The 18,923-nt window shown below is 33.4% G+C and overlaps 1 protein-coding gene across 1 annotated transcript; it reads left to right on the top strand.

Annotated features, from left to right (window-relative positions):
- The first annotated feature begins 3,999 nt into the window (after window positions 1-3,999).
- Window positions 4,000-8,674, top strand: LOC147534079 (bidirectional sugar transporter SWEET16-like). Its single transcript, XM_086648711.1, has 6 exons — window positions 4,000-4,296; window positions 4,405-4,441; window positions 4,544-4,754; window positions 5,024-5,185; window positions 6,191-6,310; window positions 8,138-8,674. Exons 1-6 carry the CDS (start codon window positions 4,263-4,265, stop codon window positions 8,477-8,479), a joined length of 906 nt encoding a protein of 301 aa, XP_086504837.1. The 5' UTR covers window positions 4,000-4,262; the 3' UTR covers window positions 8,480-8,674.
- The last annotated feature ends 10,249 nt before the right edge of the window (window positions 8,675-18,923 follow it).

The following is an 18,923-nucleotide window of genomic DNA, read 5'->3' as shown; positions in this document are numbered from 1 at the left end:
GCTGAAAGTCAAACAATGTATTTTCAAATCACAGAATGCATTCAACAGTTTTGCAAAACAATCTTTGAAAATTACAGTTCATAACCCTAGTATACAAGTTAATGATTTGCAAAAATAAAATATATTATACCTGGTTACTTGCCACGTCTTCTAGAGCTTCAAGAAAATCCAACTTCATATGGTCAAGACTCCATCTAATTATGCGAGGACATTTGTCTTTTTTATCATGTAATCTTCTATAAAGATTTGAGTGCTCACAAAACCAGAACTGCATATATTGAACCCAAACATATTAGAAGGATCAAACCATGCAAACATCCTGATGAAAACAAATAATGCAAATAACATTTGCAAAAACAGAAAATGCAAACTATGTAAACTACACAATTGAATCATGATTAAAAATTATTTTACCGGTAAAAGAAGAAGACATCCTGATGCTTTTGCTGGTATGTCGACATTTTCTTCAATCGACCTCATCATGTAATTATGAATTACAGTAGGCCATGAAATTGAGTTAATCTTCTCCATTGATCTCAACAAATTTGTGAACGACGTTTGTATAGTCGTTCCAGCTTGTGTTGCAAACAGGAAAGAAGAAGAAATATGCATTATCATTAACTTCACAAAATCTTCTGTTTTGTCATTATCCTCTACTAAAAACCTCTCGACTGTTGATTCTATGGTTGCTGTAGAAATCTTATACGACTTCCCAAAATATGTAGCAACAAATTCCTCATCTTTTTTCCCTTCGAAGGGTGAAACCAGCACACCTTCTTTTGGCATTCCAAGCAGAATTGCCACATCATCTACTTTGAATTCTAAATCTATCTCACCAAACTCAAATTTTCCTTTCTCTCTACTGTATCTTTTCACCAACTCAAAGATTATTGCTATTGGCCTTTCAAGATTTGTTGTTACTATCTCATCATTATAGAAAGCTTTGAAAATTGATCCGAATGGTGTTTCTGATAGTGCCATACAATGTTCAAGTTTCATCCTTGCACTTATTTTTTTCATGAACATCGCTGTATTCTTCATCGTACTCCTGTAGTTGTACGTTTCATATTCCTTCTTTACTTTTTTATTATCTTTTCTTATCTCCTTTGCACCTTCAGAAATCACCATGCCAGTGCTTTCAGATCTAGCACCATCAGTACTATCTGAGGGTACTAGTTGTTTTTCCCCTCTTTTTGCTTTCACCATTTTCTGCATAAATAATCAAGTGCATTTAATAGCAAACAGTTTGTTTAACTTTTGCTAATACATTTGAAAAACCTATTTGCAGAAGCACTAAACAACAAAATTGTTTTCAAAACCATTTGCAGTTTTTTATTACTGCAAATAGTGTTTGCAAATAGTGTTTGCAAATAGTGTTTGCAGTTATATTACAGCAAATAGTGTTTGCAAAATCCATTTAGAAAAGCACAAAACAGTTAAGGGTATGGAATCCCCATTTGCAGATCTTATACTGCAAATAAGGCTTGCATACCCTGCATGAACAACTTGTAAAACTCAATATATTCCCAAAATCATTATCAAAAAAGGTTTTGAAAACTCTAGTTGCAGTTGTAGATCTGCCATTCGAAAACCACGAACAAATCTAGTAGGTTTTGAAGACAAATTATTTGCAGATCTACAAACTAGGGTTTGCAAAGCCAAAGATTAACAAAAATAGTAGATTTTAACGACATATTTGGTAAATCTGATTCTACAAAACTTGTTTGCAACGCCATTAATAAACCCAAAAACAAAAAAAAATAGGGTTTACAAACCCTATTTTCGCTAGAGACAGAAAGTTTGAAAAAAAATCTAAAGAAACTTAAATATTCAGTTAAGATATGCTTACTTGTTGTTTGTGTAGTAGATTTCTGCGAAATTGAGAGATAGAAACCCTAAATCTCGTCGAAGAAGAAGAAGATGAACGGACAGTCGGGGGAAGAAAGGTAACTGTTCTCGCGCGAGGGAAATAGAAATTTGACTTTTTTTATGACTTAAAACTGTTTATATACGACAGGATACGCGCGTCATTTTTAATTTGTTAAGGGTAATCCCGAAAATTCGCAATTTCGGGATACTTCCGGGATCTTTATGACCTCTTTAATAATTTCGAAATTTTTTATGTCTTTCCAACTATTTCCAATATTTTTTTGACCTTTATAGTAATTATCTCATCCGTAATCTTCTTTTAGTGAGAGAAAGTAGAAACAAAAGAAGAAGCTTGACGAGGAAGTTTAAATTGAGGAGAAGGAAAGAAAAAGAGAGAAAAGAAAAATTTTATGTGTATAACGAGAAAAAAGATAACTTTACATAAAGCTAATTAGAAAGGAAATCAAACAGAAGCTCTGGACAATGTAGGGGATCAAGCGGGGGAATGAGTCACATATGAGGCTAAATTATTTAGAAAGACGATAAATAAAGAACAAAAGTTTCAAATGATTAGATATAAAATTATAAAATCTTATAAACCCGAGAATGGACTGCCAGGTACCCGATAAATTCAAATGATTTGACAGTTTAGAGGTATTCTAGACACTAAGATTTTAAAATTACCCGTCCAGGTTCGCCAGATAAACCTAATGAACATAAGATTCCAAAGCTGAACCTACCCAATAAACCCAATGAGGGAGTAAGTCCGCAGTTATTTGATCCAACTCCGGTTTCCACCTTACCTAAACTCCCTTCTTTGTGGCTTGGTAAACTCCCACCAAACTGTCTAACAGTTTTGATGCTTTAACAATTTTCTTTTAGGATCCCAACATATTGCATCTGGCATTAGAGAACAGCGCCCGCTATCGAATTATTACGACAAGAAGATCAAGTCGGGAAATAAATTAGTTATGCAAGAAAAAGGAAAACTTTAAGTTAATCTGGTCTAGAGTTGTTTGAAAATGGGGAAGAGAGTTTTCTCGCTCTAAGAAAAAAGTGAGCACCAAAAATCTGATTCAGGTTCATGATAATCATTCTCTTGAACTTTGAATGTAAATTCTTTGGTCACTAAGTAAATGAGTAGTAATTAAGATCTTGTTGCAGGGCTGTGATAGATGGGACACGCCGTCCAATATTGTCAAATACTCTTTTGTTCGAGTGAGTGACATTTTTACTAAGAAGTTTGGGTTTTTTTTGGGTAGGAACATTGTGAGATGATATTTTCATCATTCTCTTCCAAAAAGTACTAATAAAATTAGAGCATTCAAAAAGCATCATCGAAGTAGCGAGAAATTTGAAAGACTTCGCCTAATTATACCTTGAAACAAATTATTATTGTTTCTTGGAGTGCCTTCTCAATGTGGGATTATTCTCACACACCCCCTCACCTGTAGCATTCTTTGAGCCTAATGATACCATGTTAAATCAATTGATGATGAGTGGAGAGGATTTAAGGTATTTTATTCTTGGTTGTTGGAGTGCCAATTCCTTATGTGGGACCAGTCTCGCAAGATCCGACACTAATTTATCTAGACTGGAAAAAATAGATTTAAGGTATGCACTGTTCCAGCTGTGGTTAACAAAGACTCGATCAAGTCTCTCTTGTGTTAAACACGTGTAAGGCCTTCCATTATAACCTAAAGTCTAGGAGACCGATACTATCAATATGTCTAAGAATCTTGGCCACTAGTGGAATATTACGGCGGAATTCCAAATGATCTAAAAATCTGACAAACACAACCACACGTATCACATAAATCCTTGTTTAAAGAGAGAAGTATAACTTCGTTCTCTCTTTAAATCTTGCGCGCTCACCGAAGTCATACTTCTCTCTTTAAATCTTGTATGTTCACCGCAGTCGGTCGGATTCTGCAGAGAGTCGGCAAAATATCATCCCTCATTTTGAAGAGCCGAATCGTTAGGGAAGAATAAAAGTCCTAAATGAATCATATCAACCGTTGATACTTAAGGATGGTGGACCTACCAACAATTTTATCATGAAGAGAAAAATATATAAATTTGAACATTCAAATGGATGACAAAAGGAAAAGTTTGGGACCAGTAAATTCAATGAACAAAGACAAAAGAAAAAGGAAATGGTACAAAAAGTTGATCCAGACGGCACGTTTTAATCAGAACCAGAACAAATACGTGGTTGATATTCAATCAACTCAGAATCATTTATTATCATCTCTTCACAAAAAGAACAGAATCATCTTTTTTCACATTTTGTATATAAATCACATCCAATCTATACTTTCAACTAAACCCATTTTGTGTTCTGTTTTTTCAAATCCTTCCAAGCAAAAAAAAAAAAAAAAATCTGATCTTTAATGGCGGATTTAACTTTCATAGTGGGTATCTTGGGTAAGTCTAGAAAAAAATAAATAAAACTACCCTTTCTCTTAAATTATACTTATTTTCATAATTAAAGTATATGATAATTTTTTAATTCTTTCTTGTAAATTTTTGCAGGTAATATAATTTCAATACTGGTTTTCCTCTCCCCCATGTAAGTAATTCATGAAATATATATAATATAGAGAGTGTAAGTATATATAATATATGAAATATGAATGTGACTTTGGGTTTGTTTGATTAATGAAAAAAACAGAGGGACATTCAAGAGAATAGTGAAGAAGAAATCAATAGAAAATTTTAAAGGAATTCCATATATTTCAACATTGTTGAGTACATCTTTATGGAGTTTTTATGGAATACTAAAGCCTGGTGGTTTACTTGTTTTGACTGTTAATGGAGCTGGTGCTGTTTTACAAGCTACTTATGTTACTTTGTTTATCATATATGCACCTAAAGACTCCAAGGTTCTTCACTTTCTCTCTCCAATATTATTTTTCTTTCTTCAGCCGTGATGCTATGCCCGGGCGGGTGACGTGGCCGGTCAAGATCTAGATAGAGTTCTCTCACTAGAACTTGTCCGGCCACATCATTTGATCGGGATTCAGCCGGGAGACTGGCCAGAGACATACTGTCATATTCTTCTTTCTTTCTCACTCTCAACTAGCTATATTAATCATTATACTAGTATAGGGATTGGATAAGGTTTAATATAAATATGTGTTTTTGTGGGTAGGTGAAGCATTTGAAGTTGGTTGGATTATTGAACATTGGGTTTCTAGGGTTGGTGATAGCAATTACACTACTTGCTACTCATGGAAGTACCAGACTTACTATAGTAGGATTCTTATGTGCAGGATTGACTTTAGGCATGTATGCTTCACCATTAGCATCCATGGTAAATTCTCAATCAACTTTATTTATCTACTTGATAAGTTTAATCTTAATTAAAAATCGCGAACCTCATTATATTTCTACTACTCAGAATTTTTTTAACTAATTAAGATAAAATGCTACAACGGCTTAGAATCCTATTCAAAATTTGATGGCAAATTCGTGTCACTAAGATTTTTTTGAAAATTTACTAATTGTAATATGTCTCATGAGGATGCCATGTAAATCATGTAAGAGGTACTTTGAGTGAAATCTATCTCGAGGAAATTAGAATATAATAAACTCTGAAATGACCTAATCTTTAACAATTATTGACATTATTGCCGTTTTTGCCAAACAAAGTCGAACTCCAATCTTTATGAGTACTAACCAGTTTACAATTGCATCTATATAGCCTGGACTACAAGTGCTCTCCAAGCAATGACCGGAATTAGGTTTTTGGACATAAAAATTCCACAGACCTGTAAAATGTGGGCCAAACCCTTGGCGATGCAGTAATACATCTAAGAAATTATTCCATCTAACACACTCCCTCTAGATCCAGGAATAGCGACGGGAACTAAATGCCCGGTCCAAGCCAAAGAACTTATTCGGAGGAGTCCTGACAAATAATGATTGAGACGAGATTCAACATTTTTGAACCACGAAACGCTTGGTTTCCATTTCGGTTATTGCCTGATATTACGTTCCCCCACCCGTAAAGACAAGTCCTTAGCTTTAATATCATCTGTAACGACCAGAGCCCTAGCAATAATTACCGATATTGTCTTTGTTTTTGTCATCAAATCTAATAGGTACAACGTTTATTTCTTGTGAAGACACCACGAGCCTACACAAAAGGCTTTGAGCTCGCAAACATGGCCCAGTATGTTGACACGCCCCCTTTAATGTTTCTTTTCGAGTCAGGATAAGACTATAAGAGTACTTGTAAAAGGAATAGTATCATTTTATTTTGTCATATTGATAAAAAAAAGTGTTTGAATATTTTGGTGGTAAATGATGAAAACAGAGAATGGTGATAAAGACTAAGAGCGTGGAGTTCATGCCTTTTTCCTTGTCGTTTTTCCTATTCCTCAACGGTTGCGTTTGGTCTGTTTATTCACTTCTCGACAAAGACTTGTTCATTGGAGTAAGTTTACTAACTAATCCTCTTTCGCTTATTTTTCTTCCTTTTACTTCATCTCTTGAAAAGAGAAGGAAAAATATTTTGCTTTTTAAAAGCGTAGTGGCTGCTTTTTTTCCAAAGAGATGAAATATTATATACTAGACATCTAACCATCGGTTTTAGAGTGGCTTGTGGACTCGTTCGGTTGTAGAATAGTTTTGAGCTTGAAATATATGCAAAATACACGGGAATCTCAAATATATGGAGACTTTAGGAGTTTTTTTTTGGTGAAGTAGATGCATGTTAGAAGTTTATTTGGGGGTTTGGCAAGAGCAAAATTGAGGGTGTCTTGAGGATTTTCTTACCACTTAAACTTAGCATATCCGATTAATTGGGCTCATGATGGAAAATATGGCAGCCCAAATTAATCATGACAAGCCCAAAATTTTTATTGTAAAGACTCAGAGTGTAGAATCTTAAATCTCAACCCAAGAGAAGCCTTGCATTGTCGTTGTAAAGAATGTGATTGGTGTTGGTGTTGGAGAGTTTTGAGTGTCTCAAACAAATTTAGTGTTTTGTCGAGTCCCCACTGACGCCTTTTAAAACAATGGAAAATTATTACTATTTGGGTTCAAAAATTAATCATAATAAGTTAATAACCAACAAAGGCTAGATCTTTTTTTATTAGATAGAAGTGACAAAAGTATTATCTGTAATAATAAGTAAAGTTTAAAATAATATTGATAATTATTATTCAGGTCATTTTCGTTTTTATTTCTATTCTCAAAATATATTTACTTACTAAAACTCAGTCTCTCTCTAAAATATATAGAAACCTGTCATGGACATGACCGAGTCCGTTAGAGTCCATGGACACCCAAAATCTGACGGTGGTCCAATCGACTGGCCCAATGATATAAACGGTTCGGACTTAGATTTTCAAGTGCTACCCGACATCCCTCCAAATCTGATATGTTATTTCTTGCTCGATACCATCTACTTATTAATGACCGTCCATTCAAAAATAAAGAGAGAATCAAAGTGGTTTACTCCCACATCGTAAAGAGAAAACACCTGTTCGTATGAACTTCATTTATAATGGTCGAGCTTCTAAAAATTTAGTCAGGCTCAAATGACCTACTGGGCCTTGACATTGATGCGTTCATGTTGCTGATAAGAACCTTCAAGTTCTTCTCTAGGCCAGCCAAAGATAAACGTAATACTAATATAAAACTTCATTAATAACTTCAATATTCATTCATATCCATATTCATATATAACTATTATGAACTCAGCCATATATATAGACTACAACTAGACAAATTAGACTCTAACTAGGACTCAATATTTAGAAATATAGAAACTCCTAAATTACTTGGAAACTTTAAAATATAGAAACTCCTAAATTACTTAGAAACTCTAAAATATGGAAACTCCTCGTATTAGATAACTATAGAATATCTTCTAAAATATAGAAACTCCTAATATTAAATAGCTATAGAATATCTTCTAAAATATATCCTAATATTAAATATAGAGAATATCTTTCTCTATCAGTTGCATAAGAAGGTTTCGTCGCTCTCTCGAGTAGCGTGTAAAGGTGCACCCCTTTTTCCGATTTATCTCCTTTCTACCTTGTCAACAGGCATTTCGATTCAAAATATGTTAGACCTTTAGGAGATTGACTTCTCATTAGTATTTAGGGTAAATAATATAGACTAATAGTATTCAACTTTGATCCGATATTTTTTATATAGCTTTATTTTCTTTCTAGCTAGACTAGTGTTAATTCAAGATGAAGAACGTCTTAATTGAGCTCCACATATAGCTAACAAATGATGATGAATGCAGGTGCCTAACGCGATTGGTTTCGTGTTGGGATCAGCCCAGCTAATAGTGTATGCCATCTACAAAAACAAGTCAAAGCTAGAAAAACCAACAGAAAATGAAGACGAAGATGAAGAGAAAATCGAAGAAGGATCCGCTCATTTAGTAAAAGGAACAATAGAAATGGGTACATACAAAGATAGTCAAGAAAGGAACCTTGCCAAAGGTTGGAGCCTTCCTAAACCAACTCATTCTAGGCAACATAGTTTCCAAAAGATTGTCAAGACTAATTCATTGGATATCACTACATGGTCCATCGAAGACGAAGATGATGTGAAAAACCCTAATGATCGTCACCACAACTGATAAGTATCTTAAGGTCGATCTTCAGGAGCTATAAATAATTATTGTTACATAGATATGAACTCGATACGCATTTACGTTTGCGTAATCGTAGTTTTCTTTTGGAAGAAACAAAGTGATGTTTGAATGGGTACTAATGATACGATAATGTATTACTTTTCCCCGTCTAGAAAGGATGAATTTGACATACCTCCCAAATTATTGTACATGTTACTCACTCGAATTGATACGTCCAGAGTGTAGTTGGTTCTTGGTCGATTCCCTTACTAAAACACGGCTTTTAATATAAGATAACTCGAAACGAAGATTGACAAGATAAAACGCAACTTTCAATATAAGAAAACTTGAAAGGAAGATTAATAAAATGATTGTATACCTCTTTAATGGGTGAATCTTCTCTCTCCATTGTTTTCAGGAACAAACTATATAAGATTTTGAACTTTATCCTTTTCCCATGGTTTCCACCAACAAAATACCAATGTGAAGCTTTAACAACTAGATGATGATGTTAAAGATGTCACATGATGTAATTTGGTTAGCATATATATATATTTGACTTGATCAGAGTAAATATCACTTCATTGATTGAAAACCAAATACATAATAACTCCCCCACAAACACATAATCGAAATACAGAAAAATAAGTAAAATAACGATAATTCAAATTCCCTCCAAAATATTGGTAAAATTTGAAATTCAAAATTTTAATTTTTAGAGCCCATAATTTCATGGATTACAAAATCGAAACACAAATCCCACACATGTACACCACATGCACATATTTTGGATTTGTGAGCCTCTGTTGGGAGTCTGACGTTGGAATTGAGACAAAGCCCCGGGGATCCCAAAATTTAGGGGCTCCCAAAATTGGGAGCCCGAGCCCCAAATTGGTTTTGCCCTTAGGTTGAGTTGAAATTTTGCTGAGGTATTCTTGTCTCACTTATCTAGGTTTTGGACGGTGTGATTGGTATTTGGTAACCGCAATCCTAGTGAATTTAAGATAGTCTTGGACTGCATATTTATGGGCTTGTATTACTCTTTCTTCTGAGGTTTTCTTTGTTTTAAAGATTGATACTTTGTGGTCTGAGTCTCCAGAGTTGTTCTACAGGACCGAGGAGAACATAAATAAGACAACGAATTTTAACGTGGAAAACCTCCTCAATATACCAAGTAAAAAACCACTGGAACGTAGTCCACTCGGAATCTACTACATCAAGTAATTGAGTTACAAAATACGTCCTCTTTGTTCCTATAGAACAACTCTAGAGACATAGACTCCAAAGAATCAATCTCCAAAACAAAGGAAATTTCACAAGAAAGAGTAATACAAGCCCAGAAATATGCAGTCCAAAACGGCCTAAATTCACTAGGATTTCGACCCCCAAATACCAATTCTGCCGTCCAAAACCTAGATAAGTGAATCAGGAATACCTCTGCAAAATTTCATCTCAAAGCGAGAAGAACTCACCGTTGGATTTCCCAAACACCGAAGACAATACGTGCTTAAAAAAGATAAAACCAGCTTTGCAGCAGACCTCTTTCTATTTTCTCCTCTTGTTGTCTCTTCTCCCCCTAAAATTAGAAAATAGCTAGAGATCTGTTGCAAGGCTGATTCCAGTTTCTTTTAGCACTTACTGTCTTCGGTGATTGGGAAATCCAACGGTGAGTCCTTCTCTATTTGAGCTGAAATTTTGAAGAGGAATTCCTGACTCACTTATCTAGGTTTTGGATGACTGGATTAGTATTTGATGGTCCTATCCTTGTGAATTTAGGATGAAAAATCTGAAATTTTATGCAATATTTTTGACAAAAGAACATCTAAAACATCAATCGGACCCAAACTATACCTAGAATACTAATAGTTGTTAAGTCAAAAGAGCATGTGCGCAAAAAGAAACCTACAAAATTTAAGCCAAGGGTATTCAAAAATAAATTAACGAACTTTATGAATTATTTCAACTGATCAATAATATCCACTAATTTCTAAATGCATAAAATATAAAAACGACAAACAATCTACGAAGATGCAAAAAGATAAACTCGAAGCTAAAATCAACATTAGGTAGTTTCAACCCACAAATAGGTGGTATGAGAACACACTTGGTTGTATTTTAATGCTACTGTATACCCAGTGGCGAAGCCAGGACTTATAGTATGTGGGGGCACATTTAGTACCCATAAAAAATAAATAAATTACAAGATAAAAATCATATACATTGATTTAAGTAATATCATTTATACTCTCTCTCATGCACGACTGTAGTTGTACACCCTCATTGGCAAGACGCTACCGATGGTTATAAAGTAGCGTTTTATTGACAGGTAAACACATAAATCTATAGGTAGTCAAAACGATGTCCCAAATTGAAATTTCAATGAGTTTTAATTGATTTGCTCTTTACAATCCGTTAAGACGCTATTGGTTGCATCAGTAAGCGTCTCACAGTCGTATAAACACATCCACTGGTTTCGATTGAGATTTCGATGTGTACTTCACTAACAAACCTTTTCATATCCAGTAAGACACTACTGATGGTTACCCACAACCTCTTAATGGTGGTAGCGAAGCGTACCTGATCCAAAAGTCACAACCACAACCCTGTCGTTGACTAAAACCGTACCATTGAGAGAGAGGGAGAGATATATGAGACCTTATCATTGTCCGCTACCATTAATTGATAGGGTGAGGAAGAGGAAGTTCAAGAGAAAGAAGAAAGAGAACAACAAAGAGAATGTGTTGGTGTTTCATTGAGAGAGAGAGAGAGGGGGAAAGATACAAACATAAATGGACGTAGACAAAATGTTAGAGATAACTTATGGTGATCGTCGATGTCACTTCATTGGGGAAAATGAAGAAAAAGTTGGTGTGTGCAGCTAACACTTGATTTTTGTCTTAGTTAATCTATCAATATAAAAATAATGTATGCCAATATAGAAAATATGATTAATCACTTTACACTTGAGTTTTCATGTAATAAATTATAGTTGGTGGGCATAAATCATATTTCTTTGAAATTAATAACTCAATTTGAAAATTTAAAATCTAACTTAGGAATAAAAGGGAAACAAAGTGGGTGAGTGGGGGCATGTGCCACCACAAGCCCCTTACTGCCATCGCCCCTGTGTATACCACCAAGTCTAGTATTCGATTTCAATAATGGAGTAAAGAGGTTCCTGCCATTCACTTAGGATTTCATCTTCTTTTTTTGCTTTTTAATATTATTGGTATTGTAAGTGAATTGTTGAACATGATAATCTCAACAAAGGTTTGCTACCTCTTTCTATTGTAAGTTTGTAACTTATTGCACTATCCTACTCCAAATCTTGCCATTGCAAAATAACAAATAAAACCTTATCTATTACAATTATACAATTTCCATAATAATTTATGAATGCTACTGTGTTTTCGTTGTAATCAATCTTTAAACACAATGCAGAAAAATATTATGAAATGAACTTAATATTATTAATACTAAGGATACAAAGAAGGCCATTACTTAATCTTGGCGAGAGTAGAATCTTTGGAGAAATTAAGGAACAATGACCTTTAATTTGTCTATGATGGCTTTAAGATAAATGGAGTAACAATTGGATTCAAGGTAGAGTTCGAGGTATTAAGTGCTCCGTGTGAGCACTGGTACCTTATGTGATTAGTGAAAATAAAATTGCAAATACTTACCATAACTTTTTCCTTCCATAGCACAACTCATGATTGCGGTATAGATATCTTCCATCTATTGGCGGGTCACCCAACACTAAATATAAATAATGTGTATCATGGTATTTTCTAGGATGGATAGAACTAAATTCAATACACTCCTAATAAAAAAACAGATTCATTATAAATAGGTTCAATGATGTCTTTCTACCAAAATGTATTTAAGAGTAGGCCAACTTGCCTTTTCATATATAGGACTAAAGAATTAAACACTAGTATTTTCATCTTCTATAAAAGATCAAATGAACTTCTTGCATTCACCATTAACAATAGTGATGAAGTTCCATTTTAATTATTGGGTGAATTTTTATTAGTTTTTTTTTTTTTGAAAATGTTCAGCGTGTCTCGAACCCTTGACCTCTAAGGTGGAAGACTATATCTCTTACCACTCCAACCAAGGGTTGTTGACCGAATTTTTATTAATTAATGTCTTGTAATAGCCATTGTATTTTCTCCATATAGAAAGTTGTGAGATCAAATCATTAATGTTACATATAGGTATTATTGATTGTTGTTCAGTAATAGTTTAATAACATTTACAGTAAAAATAACAAAACACTAAAGGTACTATTTTAATATGGAGTGAAATTATTCCAGCTCACCATTAATTATTATTTATCTTGGTTTGAAGTTTGTAGAAATAGGGCACCTCATAAAATTTGAGACAAGATGGTGTTACCAAGACTTAACTAAATTAGTTGTCCCATCTTTGACAAAATAATTATTTTCTGAATATATCATATATTGGGAATTTTTTTTATTTTTCTGGCAAAAACAATCAATAGTAATAAGACATGTCTAGCTTATGATACATCAATCTTGGGTTAATTCGTAGTGTTTGCAAGGCCCATGTTAAAATCTTGCCTTTAAACACTGTTGTGAAACATGCACATTCTCAAATATTGATTTAATCTTATTGCTTCGCACATAAATATAGTTATTATAACTATTACAGTAAATGTCAGATTTCCTATCCAGCCACCTCTCGCGACGGATTACTATCAATTAGCCCAAGATTGATGTACCAAAACCTAGATATGTCTTAATACTATTGATTATCTTTGACAAAAAGGGATGAGCGGATTTATCTATATATAGTCTATTAAAAGAAATAACTATTTTTTCAAAGATTTAATTTGGTCAATTTTGGTAAGACGATATTGTTTCAATTTTTACGAGGTGTCAAATCTCTACAAATTTATACTAAAATAAACAATAATTAATCATGAGACAAAATTGTTTCACGCCCTATCAAATAGTATCATCTTAGTGTTGATTATTTATACAATAAACTTTGTTAATTTATCATTGAACAACAATCAATGTTACCATTGTTAAAATCATCATAAAGTACTACGTAGATTTCATTTTGAATCATTGATCAAAAAATTTTTAATGGTTTGACTGCACAACTTTCTTCATGGAGAAAATGTACGGTACTGTACTAAATCTAGAAGACACACTATGAATAACTACAAACAAGAAGAAAACTTTTCTGCCACACAAGTTCATACTCAGCTGTTTAGGTTTCTAGACTTGCCTATTAAAAAAGCTAGTTGACACAGTTAGCTGAGTGATAGTATTGTGGATGGAAATGGAAACATGTAGGTCGAATGGTTTAGCCAAATATATAAATTCAGAGAATGACATCATTGAACTGATTGATAAATAATCTGTTTCGTGTTTAGAGTCTATTGAATCTAATAGTGTCCAACCTACGAAATACAATGATACAACTTACTTAGTATTGGGTGATCAACCGATAAACCAAAGATATTTCCTACCACAATCAAGAATACATGCATAATGCCACAAGAAGTTATGACAACTATTTGCAGTTTTATTTTCACTTATCCCCTCACAAAAGGTATTAGTGCTCAAAAGCACTTATTCATTCGAACTCTAACTTGAACTCAAATGCTAGTCCATTCATCTTGGAGCCAACATTGAAAGATCAAAGGTCGTTGTTCCTTACTTTCTCTAAAGACTCTCTTCTACGCCAGATTAAATATTTCTTCACTCTGTAAGTGTTATCAATCTTAAGTTTCACTCTTCAAAAGTAGTATAATATATTAATCGCTAACGATATTTTTATAGAATCTGATAAAAATAAATTGATTCAACAAAAATTTAGTAGCATATATAAACTATTATGGAAATGGTATCCTTTTACAGTGATATGATTTATTGTTTTGTGATGGTAGGAACTGAGGTCAATAAATGGAGGAAGTGACAATAGAGAGAGACATCATACCTTGATTCGGGTGGATTGTGTTCAACGATTTGTCTACAAGACCGATAATATTACACGGCAAAAAAAGGTAAAATTCCAAGTACGTCAAAGACACATTTTTTCTCCAAAAATAAAAAGAAATCTTAAACCGTTTTTTTTCCATAAAATTTGTCATTTTTCTCAAAATACCTTTAGTAACAAATAAAAATACGTCAGCGATACTAAAAATTTTCATTTACGGACATTAAACTATTTGGTAAAAGGTCGAGTTTTCTAGTTATATTCATAAAATATTTTACTGAGTCCAAGATAAAGAATAGGGGAATTTGGCCAAAACTCCCTAAGAAATTATGATTTTGGTTAAAAAGGATTCATCAAAGTTTTTTAGGCTTCACCTCCCTGATGGCAATTATGTAATTTTCAATTTCAGTAAAAAGACCAACCTAACCCTAGTCTAAGAAAATACCTTGCACTGCCTTGCAAAGCCTTGCAGAGCCTTGCAAACACCTTGCAGAGCCTTGCAAACACCTTGCATGGTTTTTGCAAACACCTTGGATAGCCTTGCAAACAAATTGCAGAGCCTTCCAAACACCTTGCAGAGCCTTGCAAAAACTTTGCAGAGCCTTGCGAACACCTTGCATGACTTTTGCAAATACCTTGCACAACCTTGTGAACACCTTGCAGAGCCTTGCAAAGCCTTGCAAACACCTTGCAGAGCCTTGCAAAGCCTTGCAAACACCTTGCAAAGCCTTGCAAACACCTTGCAAACACCTTGCAATGTCATGCAAATGGTTTGCAAATTAGTTTTGAATTGATTTAACATAAAATTTGTTACAAACTATTATATTTTGTCTAATAAAATGTTGTATCGAAAAACTAGCTAAAACCCCTACAAATTCATAATAGTCATTTTATAAGCTCTAGCACCATCATTTTACTTTTCTTCGAAAAACTTCCAAAGCTTTCATGAAATTCTAAATTTGAACATAAATACCAATCATGATTGTCCAAGAAAAAAATATTTCTCTTAAGCCTTTCATCTAACAACTTTATAGATATTTCAACCAACCTACGTCTTGTATAACCAACTAACGTTGCATTCCAAGCAACAACATCTCTTTCAAGCATTTTATCAAACACATTGCTTGCATCAACTATACTTTCACAACTTCCATATAAATCCAACAAATAAGTTTGAACATAAACATCAAAACTAACAAATTGTCATCCATCGTTCATAACTCAATGAAAATAAAGCAATGAAGAAGTTGGATTATACCTTGAAACACTATCAAATTCTCCTTCCATTGAAAGTATATAAAACTTTCTCTCTCTAGAATTTAGAACCAAAAACTAAATCAAATCCCTTAAAAGCCTCTTCAAACAACAAGCAAATAGATTAAATCACCAAAACCTAAAAACATTAACCTATCTTATAGCCAAATCGATTCAAACCCCAGAAATTTTAATCGGCGTCGACAATCCAACTCGGTTCGTTCATGAGAAAAACTAAAGTTCCTGATTTATTAGTTAGATTATTACTAGGTATTTCTAATTGAATGAAGGGTATTTTTGACTCTTAAAAAGTTGGTGCCTTTAAAAATGTCCTTCAAGTCTATTTTTATAACTTACTTGGGGCCTAGTTAGTTAAAAAGATGGGTTGTCTTTTTAACAAAAAAATACAAGAAATTGGGCCTCCTACCCAATTTCCTGTAAAGAATACCAATAATCCTTCTAATTCCTTGGGTAGGCATTTCTTTGGTTTTCAACTTGCAACAATGGCTTGATTGAGAATTTAGGGTCTGTGAGAAAAAATTCAGAATAAACTTCAACCCCGGGACTCGGAGAAGCCTTCCAAAGATGAATCAAACAAACATATCTTTCCCTTTCTTTTTGAGACCAATTGAATGAGGCATTGTGGGTGTTGGGCCTTTAAGATTCTCAAGAAGCAAGACAGGGCTCAAACCTTATATCAAAGAATTATTTATGTACTATTAAGGCACGCTTCGGCCCCGAACACCCCAACTTAAGGTTCGTTAGACTAATTTCTTAGTCTTTTATCTTAAATGAATCTAAGATGTGTATTTTTTTTTTTGCTCCCAAACACGACAAAAATTAAACACCAATTATTGAAATTCATAACTAATCTTTTAACATATAAACAATGAGTTAAGAAAATAAACAAAAATTGACAAAAGGGTGTATTGAACTCATGAGCTCATGTTTGAGGTACAAGATGCTTACGAACTAAATTACAATTCTTACTATGAACGTTTAGTCTGTAAAAGTTATTAGATTCAATTTAAAAATTTGTACGGCTTTTAAATATTCTATGTTGTACATTTTATACTTTTTTTGTCCTTATCTCGCTACATGAAGGGGACTCAAATATCACATAGCATCTTACATGTCACTTTCTAGAGAAAACTAAAAAACGAATAAATGGTTTTCAGGATTATTAAAGAGAGAAACTTTTGTGGTTATAATGACAGTGAGGAAGACACCATGTTCAATTGATGTTACTTGATAAACATTTGTGAATTAGAAAACGTATTTAAACAAATAAAACAAGGGATGATACTTACAGTGCAAAGAAAACCTTTATTTCAGTTCGTTCTAGATGAAAACCTTTAGAAAGAGCATCAACCTTAGACTTCAATTCGTAAGGGCGAGTGTCCCTTGAACTTGATGCCGAGACTTGAGATGTTTCCTCCTTGTTTTATAGTGAGTTACGGAGTATCTTTTGGATCTTGCACCGATTAACAATCAATATCTTTGAGATATTGCCCTTAAAGTCTTATTCATGCTCAAATCTTTTAGATATACGATTTTATTTTGTTTGTATAAATTATGAAAGAGATAGTTATTGAGAGAGAATTACAATTCTAAAGAAAATCAACACAAGTCAAAAGGTCTCAAGCATGGGAGATTTCGTATCAACAATCAAAGAGGAAACATCATTATAAAACAACAATGTGACATCACAAAATTTCTATACCTAATCATTCATTGGAATCAATCATCATTACATTCATCTTAGTCTAGAACACAAAATAATTTTCCCATCATTTTAAGGAGATCCACTTAATCAAATATAAGAAAATCAACTCAATTAGTGGGCGGAGTGGCTGTTTTATGGAATGTCCTAAAAGATTTGGATCCCCTAACAAATTATGAATTGTTGATGGCATATACAATTATGTTCTTAACACGACTGACTATGCTAACTATTTTTACTGAAATTCTCGTACTTTTATGTTACAGACATGATTCAACTTAGCAAGGGTAATATGCATAGCATTTTAATTTTTACTGAAGACAAATAAAAAAAATGCATTAGTGTAATTGTTTTGGTCGAAAACAAAACGAAAAATGCAGAAACCGTTTCTTTCTTTCCAAGGCAAATTGAAAAATGTTTTAGCCGAAATGATAATGCTAGACAATGTGTTTGTCAAATGTTAAAACAACTGACTATGCTAACAGTTTTTACTGGCTTATTTTTATGTTGCAATCGACATGATCCAGTTGCTTAACAAGAGTAACATGCATAGCATTTTAATTTTTTGCAAAAGACAAACAAAAAAATTAGTTCGTCTAAATGTTTTTGTCAAAAGAAATATGAAAATGCTGAAACTATTTCTTTCTTCACAAGGAAAATCGAAAAACGTCAGTGTTAGTCAATGTGTTTGTCAAATGGAAAAGAGAAATACAAAATAATATTTGAGCAAAACCGAAAATTTATAAAATTATTGAGAGCAAACAAAGATTTGTTCAAAAAATTTCAAAAATGTTTTTCACATTGATTTGGACAGAAATTGTAGTAAGGACGAATTCGATCGAAAATTTTTCATTTCGGAGAAAAAAAATTGTACTTAAACATAATTAACCTATTTTCAAGCATTACCCAAGATTAGGCTCGATTTACCATCCCCCCCCTCCAAATTTTGTACTTTCAAATTACGGATCGTAAATATAAAGGGTGTCCAAGTATTTTTGCAATAGAAAGAGAGGTGGTGCAGCGGTAGGATTAGGGTTTCCAGTAACAGTAGTCTTGTTTGGGAAATTATCAATGTAAAGGTTGTCCACGTATTTTTGGAATTTGAAAGAGAGGCGGCGATGCAGTAGGATTAGAGTTTTTAGTAAGCTATATAAACTGGAATCCTAGAAATATTTATGTAATTTCACTCATAGTGAATATCATGGTGGCATTTTTCGCCGTAAAGTAGGTCTAAGAAAACGAACCACGTAAATCTCTTGTGTGCTTTTTTACTTCCTTTACTGCTTTTATTGGTTGGGTTGTTGTTCTTCGTCATAACAAACTAGTATAACGGCTATAGATTATAAGGTTTTAGAATGGCTTAATATGAGATAGAAAAGTCTGAGGGAAGTAATGATTTCGACATGTGGAAAATCAAGATGCGACTTGCGTTTGAGTAATGAGGTTTTGCGGGAAGTCGGGATTGAAAGAAGAAACTATTTAGTTCGCAAATGGAAG

Source organism: Eschscholzia californica, unplaced genomic scaffold (assembly GCF_041429995.1).
Source record: "Eschscholzia californica isolate CP2 unplaced genomic scaffold, dmEscCali1.0.p SCAF_6, whole genome shotgun sequence".
Taxonomy (NCBI): Eukaryota; Viridiplantae; Streptophyta; class Magnoliopsida; order Ranunculales; family Papaveraceae; genus Eschscholzia; species Eschscholzia californica.
This window is presented reverse-complemented; position numbering and strand designations above follow the sequence as displayed.